General features: G+C 41.5%; 1 protein-coding gene across 6 annotated transcripts in view; it reads left to right on the forward strand.

Annotated features, from left to right (window-relative positions):
* Positions 1 to 24,201, forward strand: part of TASP1 (taspase 1) — a 105,750-nt gene that overhangs the window by 51,679 nt on the left and 29,870 nt on the right. For all 6 annotated transcript variants that reach the window (XM_053284601.1, XM_053284600.1, XM_053284602.1 and 3 more), the window contains one exon: positions 12,816 to 12,926. In XM_053284601.1, the coding sequence (XP_053140576.1) occupies positions 12,816 to 12,926 (111 nt within the window). The remainder of the gene's footprint in view (positions 1 to 12,815; positions 12,927 to 24,201) is intronic.

The following is a 24,201-nucleotide window of genomic DNA, read 5'->3' on the forward strand; positions in this document are numbered from 1 at the left end:
CTACTGTATGTGTATTGCTTCTGAAGTCCTTTGACTTCTGCTAGGATATGTTCTTACACAGAAGTATATTCTGTAACTGTAAAGCAAAATGTTGATTTGGTGGTGGGCAGGAATGGAGTGACTGACAATTACTCAGTTCCTGATTATTTAACTTTATAGCTACAGCACAGTTTTGGGAGGCAGCTGCTTGTCTGCAACATCTTCTCCTCGCTGTCTTTGCTGAAGATGCCAGAGATCTCTGCACACTTACTGGGCTTGGGCTCCTTGCCTCCGCTCCCCTGTCCATATCCTCAGTAGGCTGAATGGTATAAACTTCATGGTGCATGCCAATTTCTCCAGAATGGCACAGCACATCACAGAACCTCAGATGACTTTGAAGCAATAAGGAAAGGAAAGTAGCAGCAAAAGCCCATTCCCTCATCAGAACAAGGATTAGGACATAAACAAGATGGAAAAAGACACAGACATTTCCCCTTTTTGTTTTTTTTAGTGGTACTGAAAGATACACAATTCCCTGGCCTACATCTTGGGGCCTCAGAGCAGTGACAATCAGTTTGCAATTATTACTACTTCTGTAGCAAATCCCAAGAATTGCTTCTTCCTCCTCTCTGGGAGGAAAAATGGTCCAGGAAGCATGAATGCGCCAACATGTTAAAAATAGAGTTTCTGCTGCTTTAAAGGGCTGCTGGCTTATTTGGTATGGTGGCTACATGTGCATATTAATCCATTTTTTGCCTCTTTAAAACACATAATACTTTAATTATACATTTTCTTCGAATATGTTGAAGTGAGGGAGTGCAAACCCTACTACCCCCACATCAGGTGAGATTGGCCCAAGCCTTGAATTTTCCACCACAGTTAGAAGTCTGGTTCAGATTGTGGCTTATTTGAAGAGCTCTGGTTGGAATAAGCCAGGATTGGTTGGTTTCATCATGAGCAATGCTGGCTTGTTTCTAACCACAACTGTAAATAGAATACTTCCGAGGCTTGTGGGTGAAGAAAGAGGGGAGTGTACGTTTCCGAGGCGAAGAGATGGCTTTTGAAGCCAAGGTTTTAGCTTGGCTCTGTGTAGTGTTTGAACCAGCCTCAAGTTGGGTTTTGACTCTAGTGTTTGGAAAGTTTTCTTTGTTTAAAATGTGAATAATGCCTAGTTGTTAATAATTTGATAATGAATTGAAAAGTTTGAAAAGCAGGCTGTTGACTTGTACTTGATCAGTTTTTCTCACTCATAAAAAGCTTAAAATACCTTTGCTAAATCAGTTTATGAAATCTGGATTCAATAAAAAGCAGTTCTTAAACATTTCTGTGGTCTTGCATTAGCTTTCATAGTACAGCCTTTAAATATAATTTCATTATTGCATTTCATCTGTCTGCAAGTTGTAAATTTGGCAGATGCTTGCTTTTAATTTTTTCTTTCTAAGTAGCAAGACAATAATAGAAGTGAGTTATTTCCTAGTTTACATGTTAGAATTATGCTACTGCAGTTGGCTGTATATCACTGCTTATAGAAATTCACCCAGCAGCCTCTGACTCAAACTGATAAACTACAGTTTATTCTGACGCTATTGCTGAGTTTTGAGAAAACTGTCAAAATTATTTGAAGCTCCTGAAAGGCATTACTAAAATGCACACAATGTCAAGCCATTCAAAGAAAAAAAAAGCATTTTCTTAAGAACTAGATATGCCATATTGATTATCCTCATTAGTGTTGCATACAGTGGTATTTGCATTTTCACCATCTCATCAGAAGGTCAGGAAATTCAGGACCGAAAGAAGGTATGGCTTTAAAAGGGGCTTAGACAAAGTCATGGAGGACAGGTTGATCAATGGCTACTAGTCTTGTGGTTATAAGCCACTTCCAGCCTCAGAGGCATGATGCCGCTAAATATCAGTTGCAGAGGAGCAACAACAGGAGAGAGGGCATGCCTTCACCCCCTGCCTGTGGGCTTTTTGGAGGCATCTGGTGGACCACTGTATGAAGCAGGATTTTGGACTAGATGGGCAGGGCTGTTCTTAATTTCTTTTATTTGCTTTGAGTCATATCTTATAAGCACTTAAATACTTTGAGTAAAAAGCTTGGTTATAAATGAATAAACAGTTGTGTCAGCTATGACTCATTGAAAATTAATGAGACCTATGAAAAATTAGAGATTAAAACAGTTGTCCAGTGGTTAGAGTGCTGGACTAGGACCGGGGAGACCAGAGTTCAAATCCCCATTCAGCCATGATACTAGCTGGGTGACTCTGGGCCATTCACTTCTCTCTCAGCCTAACCTACTTCACAGGGTTGTTGTGAAAGAGAAACGTAAATTTGTAGTACACCGTTCTGGGCTCCTTGGAGGAAGAGTGGGATATAAATATAATAATAATAATAACAGCCCAATGAGTTGTAACTTAATTTGTTCAGAGTTACAACTCGTTGATTAGTCCTGTGATTATGAATCAATAGATGCATGTGATAATTATGTTTTCTCCTTGGGTTATATGAATGTTTTCACTCCTGGTATTAAGTATATTTAGATGATGCCTATAGAGTATGTGGAACTAGACATCCAGTTTTAATTGGCAGCTTTGTGGCTCTATGAAAAGAGATGTGGCTATATCAGATGGATGATCAGAATGAGAAGTTGCATGCAACTCTCTCTTCTTGAAACCTTTCAGCAGGTATCTGAATCCCCTAGATTTGCCATCCATTAGTCTTGCTGTTCTTCTCCCACCCCTACTCAGGAAAGACTAATCCTGGCTAGCAGCTTTGCAGAAGGAAAAGAATTCAGGTGCTCCAAAGAAGGAAGTTGCTGATAATAAACCATTCTGTGGTTATGTGGGACTGGCTCTTTTGTTGTTGTTTCTCCAAAGGCTTACTTGTGACCTCCAGCAGGTAGAGGCATGGAAAAGATAGAACAGGTAAAGTGGGCAGTAGAATAAGTCAGGAATTTTTATTTTGGTAAAAGTGGGGCTCCTGTGAGGAGAAAGGGGTATGGGAAAAGAGGTTGAGGAAGAGAGATTTTGGTGTTGAAAATACTTGCAACATTTCTCTCTCCATAATGAAAGATAAATATACAATTGATTAGAAAGAAAATATTGCATGGAAGGGATGTGAATCATGTGAGAGATGTGAATCATGTGAAGCACAAGATGCTCTTAATGTAAGCTGCCCTTAAACTAAACTAAAACTTCTCATTTGGTGACTACTGAAATAGTTTTGCTATAGCTTCATGTTACTGAAGATTCCCTCTAAAACCAGTGATAGTGCTTGCATGTATTCTGTAGCAGTTACTGGTGTGTGTGTGTGTGTGTGTGTGTGTGTGTGTGTGTGTGTTCATTCAATAGACCAGATCACTGTTGACTAGAAACTGAGAAGATGTATTAAAGAATGCTTAAGATTGCAAACAGAACTGACCTAAGCAACATATTACAGGGCAAGGTTAAAAAAAAAAAGTGGCAGAAAGCTAAACTGGTAATTGATCACTTGGATATTGTTCTCTAAGACCTATCCAGAGAGGCACATGTGCACAGCCTGTTGTTCCTTTTGGCAGAAGAGCTCTGAGTGGATCTTTTTAAACTGGGTGATTGAGCAACAAAATGGCTGAGTCTCAGTATCAGTAAGTAAAATGCATGCACTCTCTAAATCTCAATCATGTTCCCCTCTTTAGTCATCATTTTTCATAATGAAAAAGGCCCAAACACTTAAGACTCGGCCTCATACTGTATGCTTCAGTTCCTTAATCATTTTGGTTGTCCTTTTCTTACACCTCTATAATCCTTTCTGAGATGGAGTGAGCAGAATTACACATGGTTTTCCTAATTTGGCTGTACAACAAATTTCTATAAAGGCATCTTTTCCATCACTTTCCTATTAAATTCTTATGTGGTATTTGTCCTTTAAACTGTCACTTTACATGTTGTCGTTAAAGAAGTATCCCCCATAGCACCAAGATCTCTTTGCTAGGTAGACAAAGCCAATTCAGACCCCATCAGCAAGTATGTGACACTTGGATTTTTTGCCTCAAAATTTATCATTCTTCCTCTCCCAGAATACCAGCACTTAGGGTCGCCCAGTAAAACTGACTGACAGTAGATTCAGGGCATTCAAGAGAAAATACATAAGTAGTTTATGGAATTCACTGCCACAAAATCTGAAAAGGGCCACTGGCTTGGATCCCCTTAAAAGAGGGTTAGACAAATCCATAGAGCATAAATCTACCACAGTGATTAGCCACTATAACGAAATGGAACTTCCACATTCAGAGGCAGAATTGTCACTAAATACCACTGGCTGGAAGTGGGCAAAGGCGGTTGCTTTCATGCCCTGTTCTTTGGCTTCTGGGAAGCATCTGTTTGGCTGCTGCTGGGAATCGAATGCTGAGCTAGATAGACTCTTGGTCTGATCCAGCAAAGGTGCTTTTATGTACTACTCTTCCAACTTCTGCCAAGATAGATACTTCGCCTTTTTCATTTGGCAACAAGCGATGTCTCCCAGGTTTTGTCACATGACATTTCCTCTCCCTCTCCACTTGGTGGTGATAGAGAGTAGAAGCACAAGTCACCATAACACTTCTTTAAAAACAAACACAGTTTTGTATTTCTCCATAAGACGATTAATGAAGAAATGCAAAATTGTGTACTCTTGCTATATTCTAATCCTACAAATATGTGCGTAAGAGATGACCAAAACAAACACAATTAAAAATGCAGCTCCTTGCAAAACAGGTGGGAAAGCAGACTATTATGTTAGCAGCTCTTTTTCTCAGATGAATGAACAAAAGTGGCAGTGTGAAAAGTAAGAGTGCCCAAGGACAGATCAGTTCAATCCAATCAGCATGTAGCAGCCATGATGGCTGGATACCAGGTTAACATGAGATTTCCATTTCCATACATTTTTCTGAGCCATTGAGGTGAGAATGTTTGCCTCTTGCGAGGTTGCACTGCCAGAAGTGTTCAAAAGCAATTCATCTGGAACCTTTGCCTGTTCCAGATGTTTTCTGTACATATGCTGCAGCTTGGCTATTGGATAAATAAGTTTTAAATCAGCACAGCTCCCAGTCTTAATCGCCAGCTGCAACAAAGTTCAAGCCCACATGGCTGCATTTGCTCAAATTCATTTCTTCCTTACCTCTGCTCTCTCTTTGTACCCTTCTGTCAAGTATTTACTTTAAACTCCATGGGCCATTGACCAGTCTTCTTTTATTATGATTCATGCACACTCCTATTATTAATAATGTGAAACTGTTAGTCATAATATGCAAATCATGAGCATAATAAGTAGCTTCATTAGTGATAACTTATGACAGTTGAATAAAAGAAGTATGACTAAATCTGTTATAACTGATAATCTGCCTTTCAGGGCTTTAACGGCCTTGGGGGTTGCTATGGTGGCCTTCTGGGGGTCTCCGGTGGCTTCCCCCAGGACATTTCGCATCTGTGTATGCTTGCAGTTGCCATTGTTGGGCCACCGCACATGCACACTGGCCATCTGCATGATCCAGTTCAGCTCGGGGTCAAGCCTTCGAGCTCAAGTCAGGTCACATATCCCTAGCTAGAAGTGAGAATAATAAAATAGAATTCCAAGCAGCACCCAGTTAAAGGGGCTGGTTCTGCTGGAAACAAGTGTGGCAGTCGGGGGGAGAATAAAGCAGTTAGCATTCGCTGCAATTAAAAGGTTAAGAATAAAAAGAGAGACAGAGCAGACCCTTTGTCTCTCCACTCACGGTTGGGCCCAGGTAGGCCGGCCCAGTCTCTCTGCTTTCCTCAGTGCTGCTGAACTCTCTCTCTCTCTCTCTCTCTCAGTTGTTCTCTCCTCTCCTGAGACACAAAAGCAATGGTGCTCTCTGCCTCCAAGCAGCCCCTTATATACATTTTGAAACTCTCTCCTTTGGCCTCCCTGCCCTCTTACCCCACCAATGGGGGCACAGTTGCCCCTGTCAACACTTGATTTGAAAGACAACTAGCCATCCAAGAAGCAAGGAGCTCTTAAACCAGTCAGAAGCCAGAGCCTGGAGACCAATGTCTCTCTATGTTTTTTTAATCACTGATTGGTCAGTGATTAAAAAACATAGAGACAAAATAGTTTCTGCTAAATAGGGGTGTGCACGGAACCATGGAGCTGCGGTCCGGCACTGGGCTGGGGGGTTCCAAGTAAGTACGGGGGGGGCTTTACCTAGTCCTCCATTGAACAGCACCGTATTTCTTTGAGCAAGCGGGCGGCATACTTCCCTGCCGCCCGCTTCATTCCCCCTCTCGGCGCGGCTCTCTCCTGGCTTTTGATTGAAAAGTTTTCTGAATTGGGGCGGCAGGGTATCTCCCACTCCCTGCCGCCCTCTCCAATGCCCCCGCTCGGCTGGCGGCCGCGCAAAAGGCTTCCTAGAAGCCATTTGCAGCCCAGCCGGCGAAGTGGACGGGAACGGCAGGGGAGTTCTCCTGCTGACCCCTTGCAGTATTGGGAAGGGAAGGGCCGGCAGGGGTCTTGGGGCGGCCGCCAGCCGAGCGGGGGCATTGGAGAGGGCGGCAGGGACTGGGAGATACCCTGCCGCCCCGATTCAGAATTCAGAGAACTTTTCAATCAAAAGCCAGGAGGGAGCCGCGCCGAGAGGGGGAATGAAGTGGGCGGCAGGGAAGTATGCCACCCGCTTGCTCAAAGAAATACAGTGCCGTTCAATGGAGGGGTAAGTAAAGCCCCCCATACTTATTTGGAACCCCCCACCCTACCCTTCCGAACCAAAACCACCCCATGTCCGGACCGGTCTGGAGGCCTTTAGAATGGCCTCCGAACCGGTCCGTGCACATGACTACTGCTAAACAAATCACTAAGTAAATAGAGCCATGCGAATTGGGGGCGATTTGATTCACAATCAAGTCATTCCCTTTATTCAAGGGGGTGATTCGATTAGCAAACAAATAAGCACATTACTCCAAATTTGCAGCGGATTGATTCGTTACCAATTGATCTGCACACCCCTAATTCTTAACACTTTTAATGTCTGTGAGTAAACGTTTGTATGTGGTGGTTTTTGAAACTCTTGAGGAACTTTGTTAATGTAGCACAGTTTCTAACAGCCCATGAGCTTTAACGGGCTGCTTGGCTTTCTCCCTCAAAGCTTTTTGCATATGGCTTGCAAAAAGAGGGCTGGATTTTCACTTCTGCTCCATTCAATAGGAGTTGCTTTCATGTTTGAAAATTGAAAACGCGTGTTTTTCAGTGTGGTGTATGAATGTAGATGCCCTCTGACACACCTGCTTCTAATTTCCTGACTTGAAAGAAAAGCCCATCAAAAGAAGCACAAAACAGTTTCTTTGACACGCTGCTTCGAAACCCCTTGCTTTCCAGAAGTTCTTTGCTATGCCATCTTGGTTGCATTGATAGATGACTCTACGATGCAAGCCTGGAATAATAAGTAACGTTTTACTTTATCCTGTGCTGAGGTTTTCCAAGGCTCTTGTTGTGGTTACTTTAAACTTCAGAAATCTGCTTGTAAAATTGCTTGGCTTCGCAGAGACCATGATGTAGTTGCTGGGTTTTGTGACAAGCTCAAGTGAGGAACAATACATAGTCATAAAAGGTTGTGTAAACTGATAAAGTGAGTTACAGTGGTAACACTTGAAGTCTGCAAGCTTTAATTTATTATTGTAAAATGCTAGAAATCTTGCCCAAAGCTTGTGTACCAGCTAAAAGGGTTTGAGGCTTAATAACAGCAAATCAAAAGAAGTTGGATACACTTTGAGAACTACTGTCATGTGCACTGTGTCTGTGAAAGTGTTGCCTACTTTTGGGGAGCAATTTGCCTCAGCAGTTTGGGGAGTGGTTGGTGGTAGAACACATGCTGTCCATGCAGAAGATCCCAGCTCCAATCCCTGGCTTCTCTAAGTAGGGCTGGGGAAGACATCTGGAATGCTGGAGAGATGCTGCCAGTTAGTGTCGTGCAGACAGTACTGAGTTTAAATGAGCCAGTGGTCTAACAGGAGGACAACTTCATGTTTTCGATATGAGTATGTAAAAGCCGAGCTATATGTTATGTGGTAGAACTGCAATTAAACGTTCCAACACTTCCTTTTTAATTGCATGCAGCTATGCGGGGCTGCCAGTTTGATTGGAGCAATGGAGCCAGGGAATAAGGTATTTAATCCTTCTCCCCTGCCCCATTTTTTCTGAATTAACATATCCCCCTCAAGCTGCTATTTGCCATGTAGGGGTGGGGAGCATGGACACGGTTGGTCTACAACAGGCCTGCTCAACTTTGTCCCCCCCCAGCTTTTTTTTTTTTTACTACAACTCCCATAATCCCAGGCACAGTGGCTAATAGTCAAGGATTATGGGAGTTGTAGGCCAACATCTGCAGAAGGGCTGAAGTTGAGCAGCCCCGGTTTACAACCTTAAATCTTTTGATAGATCAATTGGGTTAAATGAGCTGAATGGGGAACATGTATAAATGCTAGCCACTCTTCACATTCACTAGACATTGTGGAGAACGTACACATGAAGAGGGAATTGAGTATATTTGTTTTGCTCAGTGTACGTTTCCAAATCCAACTATGTGAATATATTGGCAGAATTTTGCACATTGACAGGTCAACATGCAAAGTCTCCTTGTGATGCTAGAAAATAAGAATTGATATAAGGGGTTGTGCACACTAATGAATATCCATGTGATGTCAGAGAATGTGAATTTAACCACCTAAAGATGAAATTTTGTGCTTCAGTCTTGTCAATATGGATAATCTCCAAGTGGTGATGGAGAATGTGTATAAATAAACAGCAGCTCTACACATTCACTTACTCACTGACTCAAAACATTTATATTTTGCTGAGCAGTGCTCAGAAGTTATATAACTGATTTTATAAATCTAGAAACTAGTCAGGCTTCAAACAGCTGCACAATCAAAATAAGTGAGTTCATAGAAAGCACAGTACACACAGGGCTCTCCCAAGGTGGATGATGGCCAGATGGTCTTATGCACTATTCCTTGTAACAGGGATTCCCAGATTTAGTTGACTGATTGATTGATTGATTAAGTGCCATCAAGTCGGTGTCAACTCTCAGCGACCAAATAGATTCTCTTCAGGATGATCTGCCTTCAACGTGGCCTTTAAGGGCTCTCAGTGATGCATTCACTGCTGTCGTAATCAAGTCCATCCACCTTGCTGCTGGTCGTCCTCTTCTTCTCTTTCCTTCAACTTTCCCCAGCATTATGAACTTCTCAGGGGAGCTGGGTCTTCGCGTAATTTGTCCGAAGTATGATAGTTTCAGCCTGGTCATTTGTGCCTCGAGTGAAAATTCTGGATTGATTTGTTGTATGATCCATTGAATTGTTTTCCTGGCTGTCCATGGTATCCTCAAAAGTCTTCTCCAGCATCAAAGTTCAAAAGCATCAGTGCTTTTTCTATCTTTTTTCTTCAAAGTCCAGCTTTCACACCCAGAGTGTCACGGGAAAAACCATTGTTGGAACGATTCTAATCTTTGTAGGTGTAGATACGTCTCAGCATCTAAGTATCTTTTCCAAGGCCTTCATTGCAACCCTACCAAGTGCTAGTCTGTGGCGTATTTCCCCAGACAAGCACTTGGTAGGGGGAGGCAGGGGAACACACCAATAAAAAGTTTGTGCTTTGGAAGTGTGGGGAAAGAGCACAGCCAAGAGGGTATATCATCAGTACATGGCAGCTGATCTACTCCACTTCAACCTAACCATGTTGTAGTGTTACTTATAACAGTTATTACTTAAATGAAATGATTTAACTTACAAATGCCACAAAGAAAACATTTTCTGAGAAACAGCAAATTATCATGGCAAATGCTACTACAGTAACTTATTTTAAAGGCCTACTGCAGCAAACAGAATGGCCTCTGTTGGTTCCTCTTTTAAAATATCTAAGCAAATGACCATCACTACTTCTTGTGGCAGTGAATTCCATAAAATATGTTCTATGTGAGGATGATTCCTTTTTGACTGTCCTGAATCTTCTGCCAACCTGTTTCATGGGATGATCCTGGGCTCTAATGTTCTAGGAGAGGGAGAAAAGCTTCTTTCTGTGCACTTGCACGATAACATGGATAATTTGATATACCTGTATCATGTCTGTCCTTAGTCACCTTTTTTCTAAACTAAAAGGCCCCAAATGTAATTGGCTTTCTGTGTAGGAGAAAGGAGGAGGTTCTCCATTTTGGCTGACCTTTTCTGCACTTTTTTCAAGTCTATGGTGTTCTTTTTGAGGACTGCATGCCCTGTTCCAAGTATGGCAACACTATAGATTTGTAGAAGGCCTTATTCATGCCTGTTCATCATTAATAACGGTGATGGGAGCAGGAGGTGGTGGTGGCAGCAGTGGCAGGACGGCCAGAGTAGGCGCTGGCGAGAGGGGTGAGTGGGAAACAGGCGACGGTGCAAAGCTCTGGCTCCCGTTGGAGGCCGGGGTGGAAGGGAGACTTCACTGCCCGGGAGGAGGGGGAGTGGGGGGCGGGAGGGGGGCAGGAGGGAGTGGAGGGCATCTTCAGCCAGGGTGGTTGTTTCCAGTAAAAGGGATGAGTTAGGGAACGCTTGTTGAATCCAACACAGGCACTTCGGTCACATATAAGTATAGCTTCTGTTAAAGGACTATGCTTGATACAATGTTATAGTGTTTTAAAGTTCACTCATTGTTCTGTGAGTTATCTTTCCCCCCCACGCAGCCCTCAGTTATACTACCAAGAGGCTGTCAGGACTCAAACCTAAGCAATAAATGCTTTGTGGTGGCAGCAAAAGCTTAAAAGGGAGGAAGAGGACGAACAGTATTCTTTGGGGCGGGGGGGGAACTGGTTCCCAAAATCATATAATCATTAACCTCTCTAGTTTTGGGAACAGACCCCACTCAGATAGTTGCACTATCTCTGAGTGGTGAGCAGGGTATGGCAGGGTACTGGCTGACAGTCACTCTCTAGGGTTACAGGGAGGAGGTTCTCCCAGCCATACCTGAAAATGCCAGGGAGTGAACCTGTGAGCTTTTTGCTCATCCACTGAGTTATGGCCCCTTCTCCTATGGGGAATAGTTCACTTGTTGTTTCCCATCCAAATGCAAACCAAGGTGTACCCTGCTTAGTAAAGGGGACAATTCATGCTTGCTATCATGAGACCAGCTCTCTTCCTCGATAGAGAATGATAATTACCTGTCAAATTAGAGGATTATTGATATTTTTACTCCCTGTATGTTTCAGTTCATGTAGAATAGGCTTCAGATTTGTGGATCGTTCATGTCAGTGAAGGTCTTGCAGAGGTTGACATAAGCCATTATAATACCAGTCAGTACTTTGTGCAGTATTTGAGAGGGGAAGTAATGGCTAAATACTTCTCCTTCTTTGTATTTTGTACAGTTCATATGCTTGTATTTTAAATCTTTTTAGTCAGATTTGTTTTTATATTTTAGCTTAATAGTTTGTGTCATTTTTATAGTTTTGTTTTTAATTTTTATGTGAACTGCCTTGGAATTGTTTTTATGAAAGGTGGTATACAAATTTAACAAATAAATAAATACATACATAGAATAGACAAGGTGATTTATTGTTAATAATGTGGTGATAATAGGCTGTTTTAAAAACACATTATGTGCTGATAGTTTTCCACTTGCAGTATTACCAAACCTTAGTAGACTTACATTTTGTTGATTGGTTGACTTTAAAAAAATGTTGCCAGTTAATCACAATTGCACATCTCAATTGGGCACAATTTGAAGAGGCATCTGATAATTTTCAAAACAGGGTGACTACCAATGTGACTACTTAGCTTTTATTACCACAATATGGTCAGCTCCTTGGAGATTTGCCAAAGCCCATCTTCTGGAAATGTTTAAGAACTCCTTATCTGAACTGTTTTTAATGGATAGAATTAAGTTGGAACTGTGATGTTTTAGCTGTATTTTACAGGGATTAAATAACCTTGATGTCTTTTTTGCTCTTAGTTTCATTCAGACTGAAGTATGTTGTGATAAGAATGAACTTAAAAGTTGTGAAGAACGGATGTTTCAGTATTTTGTTTGCTAAATACATGTTTTAATATGTTTTAGTAATATACAATAAATAGGTGTACTACTATATTATATTGAATTTAATGCATATTTAGGCTGCCTTTTGTATGTGACCTTAAGGTGACTTACAGAAAATCAAAGCATCATTAATTAAACATCAAGATTAAAACCATAAAAACTAACATACAAGACTAAGAAGTAAATGTAGCATAGATGAAACTGTGCATCCTGCAGTAGCTAAGAACTCACCAGGTACACTGCTATATTAAAAACATTTTACATAATTATTGCTCTTTTGCTATATACAGAACTTAAATGCTGTTCCTTGCACTTCCCATGTTCATTTTCAACTTGGCATAATGAATAAAATTAATAAAATTTAACGATAAATAATGACCCTACACGATAATATTTATTCCCAATATTTATTAGCAGCTCTTCAGCTGAGGAATAAAAAGAATCTGTCCACCTAGCTTGTAATAGTACATACTATGGTCCCAATCCAACAGAAAGTTAATTGTGCTTCAGCCCATTGAAATAATAGTTTTAAGCATGCTTAGCTCTGTTGGATTATAGACCATGTGTTGCACTTGAGGTTAGCAGCATATCAGTTATCAAAGTTACCACTTCAAGGCTGCCGGTGATGACTCACTTGATTGAATGCTTCTAAACACACACACACACGTACGTACATCTAGATAGAAAACCAGATTTGCAGACAGAGGAGAAACTAACACAGTTTTCTAAATATTCAGTTTTAAAATACTGAATTTTGGTTGGAACATATATGTTAACCATTGTTTGTTACTATGTGGGTATCTTTATATAGGTTGTGGAGAGCACCTTGTACGGACCTTACTGGCCAGAGAATGTTCATGTGCTTTGCAAAATGAAGATGCTCATCAGGCTCTGCTAGAAACTATGCAAAACAAGTTTATCGGTAAGTACTCAATTCGTCAGCAAACCACTAATGCCTTCCCTGATGTGAGCTGGGAGTTTACTTTAGTTTCTTCCTAGCACTCTCACTCTGTGTCTTCTACCCTCCCCAGTGGGCCACTATATCGACATTCTACTTCACAAACTCCCCTCTCCATAGAACTCCAGCTTTGCTTCAAGTGGAATGCTTAGAACATGCGCATGCTCATTTAATTCCTATCACAGCAATGTTGTTTTTCTTAAGTTATATGAATGGGGAGTGGGTTGTATGTGGTTGAATGTAAAGCTCACAATCTGAAATTCTCAATAGGGAGGAATTGTTAGAAAAAGTTGTTATTGTAAAATATATATATATATCTTGGAGGGAAGGGGGAGGTTTGAGAACTAAAGTTTGGATTTTAAGAACGTACATATGAAATGGTTTCAGACTTTATAGATTGACATGTAAAATTGATAAAACACAAGTATAAAACATACAAACCTGATGACAAATAGGAAAAGAATTTTGTAGGAAGTTTAATAGTTTAATGAAGCAATTTCTGTTCATAGTAAAGTGATTGAACTTGAACTATTTAATCTAAATATGGTTTCGGTTTGGCTTTCATTTTTCCTGGAAACAGCTGCTGAATTTCTTATTAAAATGTTATTAATTGTCTTAGTTTGATTGTGGAGGCTTTTACGGATGATTGTCATCTCTTTAAAATCTTGGATAGTTCTAATCAGTGTTATCATCTATCATTGACGCTGTACTCATAAATGCACTTTCCTGAGGAGAAACTCCACTGAACAGAATGGAACTTGCATCTGAATAGACATGCATACAACTATGCTGTTAGTCATTGAAACTTTACTTATTTAATTGATTTATATACCACTTTCTGCCCAAAAAGGTGAACTCGAGGCAGTATACTATTAAAAAGACAGTAAAATATTACAGAAATTAAATATTTTAAATTCTAAGAAAATGCAACAGTTGAACTGACAATTTAAAAGTAACACACAAACTAACCACAACAGAAAAAATGTTGATGATTTTAGCAGAACAAAAGGATGACAACAATGACAATGATGATGCTTGAGAATGGGAAAATGGGGATATCTTAATGGGAAAATTAAAGCCAATTTAGGTTGCAGTCCTATATGCACTTAACACTGAATGCAGTAGGACTTAATTCTGTGTAAACATACCTAGGATAGTATTGTGAGACCCTAATGTGGTTTAAGAGCTTCCTGAGTCTTAAAGGGGTTTTTTTTGGTAGTAATAAAATGCCACTATATTTTTAGAAAAATACTTGTGAAAGAGATGTTCAGAGCTTTATTAGTGTGCAGTAGATGCCTTTCTATGATGATATCTTATAGGAGAACTACTGTATTTTAATTCTAAATGTTGAAAGAGAACTTGTTACAGCCTGTTAAGTTCAGTATTGGTGCTCTTAAAGGCATGCCATCAGACTCAGAGAAACTTGAAATCCCAGAATGTGGTTTGCTAAAAACCATCACTTCTCGGAATCAGCACAACTGACTTTTTTTGCAAAAGTATACCTAAGAGGTTATGCAAAAATACTGGGCATATGCTGAATAAGTCTTTCTTAGGAACTTTCCTGCTGTTGATTTTAAGTGATACAAAACTTGAGCAGTAATGTGTGATACAAGTTTTCCCTCTTCTGTTAAATTACCGTGAATAAAGTAGGTTAATAGCTTGCTGATGACAGTAGTGCTTGTTCTCTTGACCTTTTAAAAATATATGTATTAAGAATTAGCTTGCTTGTGGTTACATTAACACTTCTAATGAAGTAGTACTGGATCTTTCCAGAAATAATAGCCTGGCAAGAAAGAATTGAAAGAGGTAGTCAAAATGAAAAATGTAACTTGGATTTAGGGGCTGCTGAATTTGGCTTTTGCCATCAGATTTTGCTGCTGCTTCCCACCCCCCCTTCAGAATTCAAGTTTCCAGAGAGCCATGGAAATACTTCTTCCTATTAGGCAATGCTTGACTTAGACATCAGTCAGTCAGTGTTTGACCAATATCACATCATCTAAAACAAAATAAAAATTTTAACATAACCATATTAATAACATTACTGTGCACTGGATCTAACCATTAGCAAGCAGAATGTGATGAACCCGTATTGCAGAACAACATTTAGCAACTGTGTGTGTCAGGGGCGTAGCAAGGTTGGAGTGGGCCCAGAGACAAGATTTTAAAATGGGCCCCCAACTCACTGAAGTAAAGAAATCTTAAATGAGGCTGAACAGTGGTAACAAAAAGCATAGTAAAATTTATTTATATGTGTGTGAGTGTGTGTGTATAAAACCTATGTGCCACAATAGAACATCATCCTACATTATTCTTTAAAAGGTTTTATAAATTGTGGACGATGCAAGTCATTTAATGGTACTAGAGAAAGACATGCTGTTCTGGTAGCTCCAAGTCTTAACACTCACATCAATTTCAGAGGATGAATACGAGTGAAGGAAGCTCGGGCAGGTGCACGGCTGGGTGAGTCAGTCATGTGACTTGCCTCGGGGGGGGGCAGACAACTGTCTCCCTTTGCCCTATTATAGTTACGCCCCTGGTGTGTGTTATAGACAAATTCACATCTATAAGCAAATATTTGATGTAGGATTTGTCCGATCACCCTGGCAGATTACGTAAAAAAAAAGGGTCAATTAACCTTCGCCAAAGTCTATATTAAAGACACACACCGCAGGAGCACATGTGCAACTGACTCAGTCTCATCAGAGTTACAGGGGCAATATCTCTGCTCAATTGGAATTCTGTTGTCTCTACCAGCTAAAAATTCCGAAGGGAGGGCATTCATACGGGCCCTTGAAAAGGCCTTTCTATGTTTGGGGGAAAGTAAGGAGAAATAGATAATCTGTTGGGCAGGTTCTTATCCCACCATTGAGCAGGTAGAATGACCTAGATGTCCTCAACAGGTCTTTCTGAAACTCAATATCCCAGTTCCTTTATTTAATCAGTTCTTTGGTCCTGTCCAAACCTATAGAGAGGATTATCTCAGGTGAAAGACCATAGGTACTGAGTTTAGTTTCCTGACACAGTTCTCCCACCAGCTCGAGCAGTGACTATCCAATAGTAACAAGGGAAGGAGACTAGAGGGGCAATATGTTGATTCTTGCCCAGTTTATTAGTATTGGATACTAAGCTCTGACTTCCATCCAGATAACACCCAATTCCAATCTCAGAGTGGCATTAAAGATCCATTTGGGGGTCAGATATAATGTCCTTAAGAACCTGGCTTGGACCCACTCCAGGAGGGAATAGTTAGCATAGCGTCACAGCTAAGCCCCATATAACATTTGAGCCATTGGCTTTGCCTTAAATAAGTCGATGACAGCCGGAATGAACATTCCTCCTTGCTGCATGTGGAAGCTGAGAATTGCTGATACACTTCTCTGTGCTTCAGCAGCAGCATAACTGATTTGGGCGGTCTTCGTTCCAGATTCCTGAACTATGACCCCCAAATTTTTAAAACATTTAACCTGCTCTGTTGTGATTGTCAATCCTCCATTTATTTATTTTTTTTCTCCTGTTGGAGAAGGCCAAGGTTTCGGTTTTCTGATAATTAATAACCAGTTGCTCTTCCTTGTCTTGCAATAGAGGGCTAAAGCCCTGAGCTCTTTTCATCATCCGCATATAAAAGTACAGGAAGCTGTCTATCTGCCAACTTTGGGGCATGTATATCAAAGCCCTGCAGGCACTTGATTAAAGAATTTATATAGATATTGAACAATGAAGGGGCCAAAATGCACCTCTGCTTAACCACCCCTAGATGTCCTAATAGGTCTAAATAATTGGCCCTGCCAATTGCATCTCACTCTAAGACTTGTATTGTTATACAATTTGATCAGCAGCAGCAAGATCCTCTTATCAATCGAGGTGCTACAGAGCCTGGACCATAGGCATACTCGAGAAATTGAATCAAACACTCCCTTAAAGTCTATTAATGCGGCAAATAAGGTAGATTTGGGGCATCTTGTATATTTCTCAACTAGATGTTGTACGACCAGACAGTGGTCAATAGTAGAACGTGGTCAATTGTCTAAAATCTGCCTGCTCATCTTCTTGGAATTGCTTCTGCTCCAACCAGTCAATGAGTTTCTGATTTAATAGCCGAGCATACATTTTGCTAATAGTATTAAGTAGGCTTATGGGTCTGTAATTAGATGGAACATTTCTATTACCCTTTTATAAAGATAGGTACCACAATTGCCAGACACCAGTCTTCTGGAATACAGGCTGAGTTGTTTATATAGATAAATAAGGCTGCCAACAATTGAGCCCACCACTTGGGATTAACCTTGATCATCTCAGCTGGGATAAAATCATTTCCAGGGGCTTTGCCACTCTTAAGTTGATCAATAAGTTGTTTGACCTCTGCAATCGATACTAGGGGCCAGACTTAGACATCTAGTATTGTGTTAAGTAACACGTATCATTTCCTGATTTATATTTATAGTAAACTCTATAAAGTATAAGTGGATGGCACACATGATGATTTTGTTAGACGCAAAATACAGTATCTGAATTATAGGGTTATTTTGTAAGTGCAGTTGGTTTCATAAAAAGACAGGGAAATGCACAACAGACTGATGCAGAGTGAAAACGGTGTTCTGTAAACAGCTTCCATACAGAACAAGAGGTTTTGTAACTTATCCCTTTCAAATTCAGCCAGGTTTGTGGAATGCAGACATCACAGTAAATGCATGTTCTGTTGTTTAGGCAGACAGATTTGAGACACCATCAGTGGAAATGTATGCAGTGCTTTAGGACTTTTAAACCTTGAAAACCACAGATAGAAAACAGTGCAAGTGTGAAAAAGGTAAAGGAAATACTCTGATCACCTCTTTGCAATTCCATGTTTAGGGGTATACCCCACACAGCACAATATGAAAGGCTGACAGCAACAGTATAATACGCTCATACTCAGGCTCTCTGGCTGGCAATGCTTTTCCATGTATTTATTCATTTGTTTATTTACTCGATTTCTATACCGCCCTTCCAAAAATGGCTCAGGGTGGTTTATACAGAGAAATGATAAATAAATAAGATGGATCCCTGTCTCCAAAGGGCTCACAATCTAAAAAGAAACCTAAGATAGACACCAGCAACAGTCACTGGAGATACTGTGCTGGGGGTGGATAGGGCCAGTTACTCTCCCCCTGCTAAATAAAAGAGAATTACCACATTAAAAGGTGCTTCTTTGCCAAGTTAGCAGGGGTTAGTATTTGCATGTGCTCCAGGAATGGGGGCAGATATTCTTACAGTATTCTGTATGCTATGGACCTCAGTAACAGGGAAGTGCTCTGAGAGGCTGTATTAGTATCCCCCTGTGCTTGTCCTGCTTTAGAGAAGCCAATAAAACAGGTCTTTTGCAAAACTGGCAAAGGATTTACTAAGACGATGACTCAAAATAGTGCTTTGCACTTCAGGGTAAACGCTAAGAATGGGATTCAGTTACTGCCAGACAGGCTATAGCACTATTTTAGTTGTCTGTACTTGGAATAAAAAACAGTACCAGCTATAGTTTCCAAGCCACCACTCTGAAGAGCACCAAAGCACTCAGTGGTCAGGCAACTTCCAACTGTTTGCCAGCACCAATTTTACCTGCACCTGGGTATCACTCATGCAAGCTACCAACCAGACATCTAACTTCAAGACTTGAGTCACATTAAAGGTAAGGTAAAGTTGTGCCGTCGAGTTGGTGTCGATGCTTGGCAACCACAGAGTCATGTGGTTTTCTTTGGTAGTATGAATATGGGAGGGATTTACTATTGCCATCTCCAATGCAGTATGAGATGATGCTTTTCAGCATCTTCCTATATCGCTACTGCCCGATATAGGTGTTTCCCATAGTTTGGGAAACATACCAGCGGGGATTCAAACCGGCAAACTCTTGCTCCCTAGGCAAGTTACTTTCCTGTTGCGCCATTCGGTGGCTTAGCCATGCATTATTTAGATGGGTCTAAAGTCTGCTTCTTTCAAATACAGTTTTTTGTCTAGGTAAGTATAGCAAATAACTGTGGGCTAAGATGCAGCAAATCCAGGGGCAGCCCTCTCATGAGGCAAGATGAGGCAGTTCTCTTAGAGAGCAGATTGTTGGGGTGCTAGTGGGTGGGCAAGATTCTCCCACTCCTGCTGCCATCGAAGCAGGTCTCTTGGGGACCCACTTGACCCTTGAGTCTCTCATGCTCCTTGAAAAGCTTGCAAGAAACACAAGAGGAGGCTCCTGGCAACCTTTCCTCCTCTCACACCACACCACTTTCAAAGCTTTCAAAGGTCAGTTTTGAGAGGGAGCTGGCCTCTACCAGGGTTGTGGGGCAATATCATGGGTCACTCATGAGCAAAGCTATCTTTTCAGCCCTCTTCCACCTGAGTATCCTGGGTCTCAAAAGTTGTGAAGCAATGTGTGCAACATTTGTCGGTTAGACTGGCACCTGGTTTTCCAGCTCATGGCTGTGAAACAATATGCTCTTGATATGCAAGTGAGAAGGAATTCTGCCATCATAAGAGTCTCCAAGTAATATAGTTTGCCAGTCTTCTATAGAGGAACTATGCAGAGGCCATGAAACAAAAATGAAGGCCATGAAACAAAAACTAAGGCCATTGGCTCCTGGCAGTTGGTCTCAGAATTTCCTCTGTGTAGTTTGACGTCTGTCCTTTCTCTTCTGCTCTAGATGTCGATCATCCAAACTTCTCATTGGTCCCTGCTACAGTCATAAGAGACCTAAGTTGGGAAGTGTTCACTCAGTTTTCTCAGTTATGTCACCTCTTGGCTGATATGCTAAGGAGGAAATGTAAACCAGCAGTTTTGTTGTCTATAGAGGACAATTGGAGAATAATCGTTAGCAGGCAAGCAACTTTGAGGGATTGTTTTGTAAGGAAATGCTTACTTCTTAAATGTTGCCTCAGAGTACAAAATGTCTCTATTTAAAAACATGTAAATATAGAACTTTGGGCTTATTGAAATATGGATGCAAAACCGGGCATTCTTTCCAGCCTTCTCATGGACGTGCAATTGAATTTTTTTCCAGATAATGGAAATTCCTTTCTCATTTTGTTCATGCAACTCATTAGCTAGTTTGACGTCTTTTGATTGTGGAATTTCAGAATCCTATAAAAGTCTAACAAAAAGTACACTTGGTTTTCATTTATGACCTAGAAACACTAACACATGTACTCACAACATTAACATGGAAAGGATAAACCTTTGAATGGAGGGCCAGGCTCTGCCAACCCCCTACTCCATTTACTGGTAAGCAAGTCTCAAAACCCGCGATCCACCTTGTTTCCTGTGCTCTGTTGCTTTTTGCCATGCAAGTGACAGAGCCAAAGGTCTGTTGAGTGCTTGGGTGACTAGCGGTTAACTGGTATTTAAAATAATATATATATTTTAAGCCTAGAATCTGATTGATAAATGTAACTATATAACTGGCAGTGAGGAATTATTGGCATGAGCCTCAGTCTCCCTCAAGCATTTGCCATCAAAACAGTGCGTTGTTCAGCTAAATTTGTTGCAAAAAGACTTGCTTTGTGGGTACTTCTGTATGTGATGATAGATAACACTTGGTCAAAAACCTTCCCCCTTGTAAATAAAGCCTTTGTGTAGATCAGGGCTGCTCAACTTAAGCCCTCCTGCAGATGTTGGTCTACAACTCCCACAATCCCTGGCTATTGGCCACTGTGGCTGGGGATTATGGGAGTTGTAGTCTAGAAACAGCTGGGGAACCTAAGTTGAGCAGGCCTGGTGTAGAAAGTTCTGTGAGTGGAAATTAAATTTGTGATCTATCTGAATTTCTTAGAAGTCTTTCTTGGAAATATGTGGTATTGTGGATTGCCCTTTAAACATTTTCCAACACTCTCTCATGCAAAGGCTGTTTCTGCTACAACACGAAAGAGTCATCAGTGTTGTTAGTACATCTGCTTTAAATAGCAATAGCACTTACATTTATATACTGCTCTATAAAGCGGTTTACAATGATTTAGCATATTGCCCCCAACATTCTGGGTACTCATTTTACCGACCTCGGAAGGATGGAAGGCTGAGTCAACCTTGAGCCCCTGATCAGGATCAAACTTGTAACCTTCTGGTTACAGGGCGGCAGTTTTACCACTGCGCCACCAGGGGCTTTTAAAAGCATTTGAAAACGCACCTCCACTCAACCTTTTTTAGCTTTTTAAATTTTTAGGTTTTAATCTGTGGTTGATTTTTAAATTGTTAAATTGTTTTAAGTTTTTGTATATGTTTTAACTTGTTTTATGCTATTGTTAACCACCCAGAGATGAAAGTTTGGGGGCATTGTACAAATTTAATAGATAATAAATAAATAAATAATCATATAAAAGCTAATGGCGGGGGGAGTTTTAACAACTGCAGTTCTTGGATTTATTACATTTTAATGTTGTACATTTATGGGATATTAAGATATGACTTAATCTGTTACCTGAACAGAGGTAGAAAGTGGGGTGGGTAGATGGGGTGAGAGAGAATGAAAATCAATACACTCAATAGTTGGGCATAATGTGAAACCATGGTTTGTGCTAACTATGGTTAAGAAACCATATTGTGGTGTGACCTTCCAGATGTACACCAGGCAAACTATGATTTAAAGCTTCTTGCCTGAATTTATTTCTCATCTGCTTAGGAATCTGTTTTGCAGATTCACCCCTGTCTTCATGGTGTAGCAGGTCCTAACTGTGAATGGTCTGTGACTTCAGACAGAAAGCAAAACTACAGTTAACACAAATTGGTTTGCAAGCTGGCTTCAGATTGTGGTTTCCTGGTTATTTGAAGTTATTGGCGTCAAATAATCTGTGGTTTGTGTATTCAGTTCAATTCCTTTGTTATGATCACAGACCAGCATAATGGTTTGTCAATGGTTGCATTCGCACATAATGTCAAACTGGAGTTGAATGGGGCAGAGGTTTGAATTTGTGTATGACCAAATGTGTGAAACCGTCGTTTTGCAGCAAAAGCAACCTGCAGTTTCCCTCACCAAACTCCAGTTTGAACTTTTGGTTTGTAATGAGTTTTGGTGTTCCAACCTGAGGTTTGAAGGCAGCAGCGTTACGTCCGAATGCAGATGCTGCCATAAGCGGAGTTTTGTGCTGTTTGTGGAACCAAAATCGGAGAGGGTGGCCCAGACATGCCTAGGAACATGTCTGCTCCATGTCTGCTGCACTTCTCGTTGGCTGCCTCTCCAAGCACTTGACCCTCTCTCTGCACTCCTCAAGCCATTGGCTGGCAACAGGGACACACCATTGTCCCATCCCAAGAAAAGTCACTTTGGGGGATGCCTGCTTTCCACTGTGTCTCTTGTTCCCCCGCCCCCCATCTATGGCAATTGGAAGAGAGAGGGGATGGGATGGCAAGATGGGCACTATGTGTGTTGGTCTCCAAAAATGAATCTATAAAGTATGTTCACAAGCACATGCAGTCGTGGTGGCACCATAAACTGAGCAGCCTGATTAAATCACTGTGAAGATAATATATGGCAGGGCAGCAATACCTGGTGTCAGGTACCCATGCAGGAGTTCTTGAATGGCTCTGCTCTATTTTTTGTACAATAAAGTTGGGGAAGGGGGGCCCAGCCCCTTCTCCTTGGGTAAAAGCATGCAGTCCCTGGTGCTGCTCATGAGAAGAACTGTCCATCCAGCAGGAATAGTATTGTTTCTAGTCACAGGACAGAATCCACCAGTGTGGTGATGACCGTTGATGCTCCAGAGTGGACTGCTCTCTTTCATGAGAGTGAAAGGCCATGGAGACATGCACGCGGGCCGGATGGCAGCAGCCACCCGGTCTGGTTGTTCGACACAAGCCAGCCATGGGGGTAGGTACCCCAGCAACACCTTTCCTGGTTGTGGTGACTGTCGCAAAGAAGCAATCCAAGCAGTCCCTCTGCCAGTTCGGTCATCCATTGGCACATCCATGTTTGGTTTTGCCCAGTACAGCCACTCTACTTCCCTGGGATCACTGATAATCGGGGCTCCTCTCAGCCATGATTCCCATAGCGGCTGATCTGCATATGCTGCCACACTGGTCCAAACATGGGAAATTGGAATGAGAGTAAAGATTTATTCCCATTCCCCGTGTTGCTATGCCACCGTTCATAGTCACAGTGAAAAGCCCTGCGTCAAAAGATTATATGAGTTATGTGGATCAAGCTGGCTTCTTAGAAGGCACTTATGTTTCCAAAAATGGGTTCCAATTTGAGAAGCATCTTCACTAGTGCCTTGCACAAATGTATCAATTTGCTATCCCTGCTAGAAGCTATTTTCTATATATACACCTAAGAATTAACATATGCTTTCTTTGCAGCTGCATTACATTGTAATATATGGGCCTAATACAACCAGCTAGTTCTGCAATATCAATCTTCCTTGGTTGTTTATAGCTTGATTAAAAATCCTCATTGGTCCTCAAATACATCAGCTTACATTTAGTTTATGAGAGCATATAATTCATTCTAACAGTTTCCCAATGCTTTTCTGTGTTGAGGTTTGCTTAGATATGTGTTCCGCCGTATTTATCATCTTCATAAGTGGTGTGCACAAAACTGGTTTTGCCAGTCTGGCTTGAATCCAGACTCGAATTGAGCCGGTCCCGTTTGGTTTTGCCCACGGCTGGCCACTTTGGAGCTCTACTGGTAAAGGGGAATCCAGTGAGGATTCCCCTTTACTAGTAAAGGGGCCGGGGGCTGTCTTAAGGGTAGAGGGAGCAGGAGGAATATAAATAGCTACTTACAAGTGTTGCTCAGTGGGGGGGGGGTGGCAGTGGCTCATTTCCACTGGCCTTTCCCAGAGTAGGCAAGGCCTCCGGTGGCTCAGTTCAGGCCTCTGTGCATGTGTGTAGGCCATTTGAGTAATCTCCACAAATGTGTGGAGGCCACTTGTCTGATCATGCAATTTGCATGGTCACGCAAATGGTCTCCACACATGAGCGGAAGTCACTAAAATGGCCTCAATGCATGCGTAGAGGCCTGAACTGTGTTGCCGTCAGCCCTGCCTCCTCTGGGGGAGGCCGGCAGGGGTGGGGTGGGGAACCATTGCCACCAGCAACACTTGTACGTAGGTATTTATTTTCCTCCTGCTCTTTAGGACTGCTCTTTAACCTTAGGACAGCCCCCTTTACCAGTAAAGTTCCGAACTGGCTTGGTTCAAACTGGCCCTGGTTCGGTTTGGACTCGGACTGGATGAGGCTTGTCCGGTTCAACTCTAAGCCCACTGAGCTGGCTTGCACACTCTAGCTCGCGTACCC

The sequence above is a fragment of the Hemicordylus capensis genome, chromosome 1 (genome assembly GCF_027244095.1).
Source record: "Hemicordylus capensis ecotype Gifberg chromosome 1, rHemCap1.1.pri, whole genome shotgun sequence".
NCBI classification, from domain to species: Eukaryota; Metazoa; Chordata; class Lepidosauria; order Squamata; family Cordylidae; genus Hemicordylus; species Hemicordylus capensis.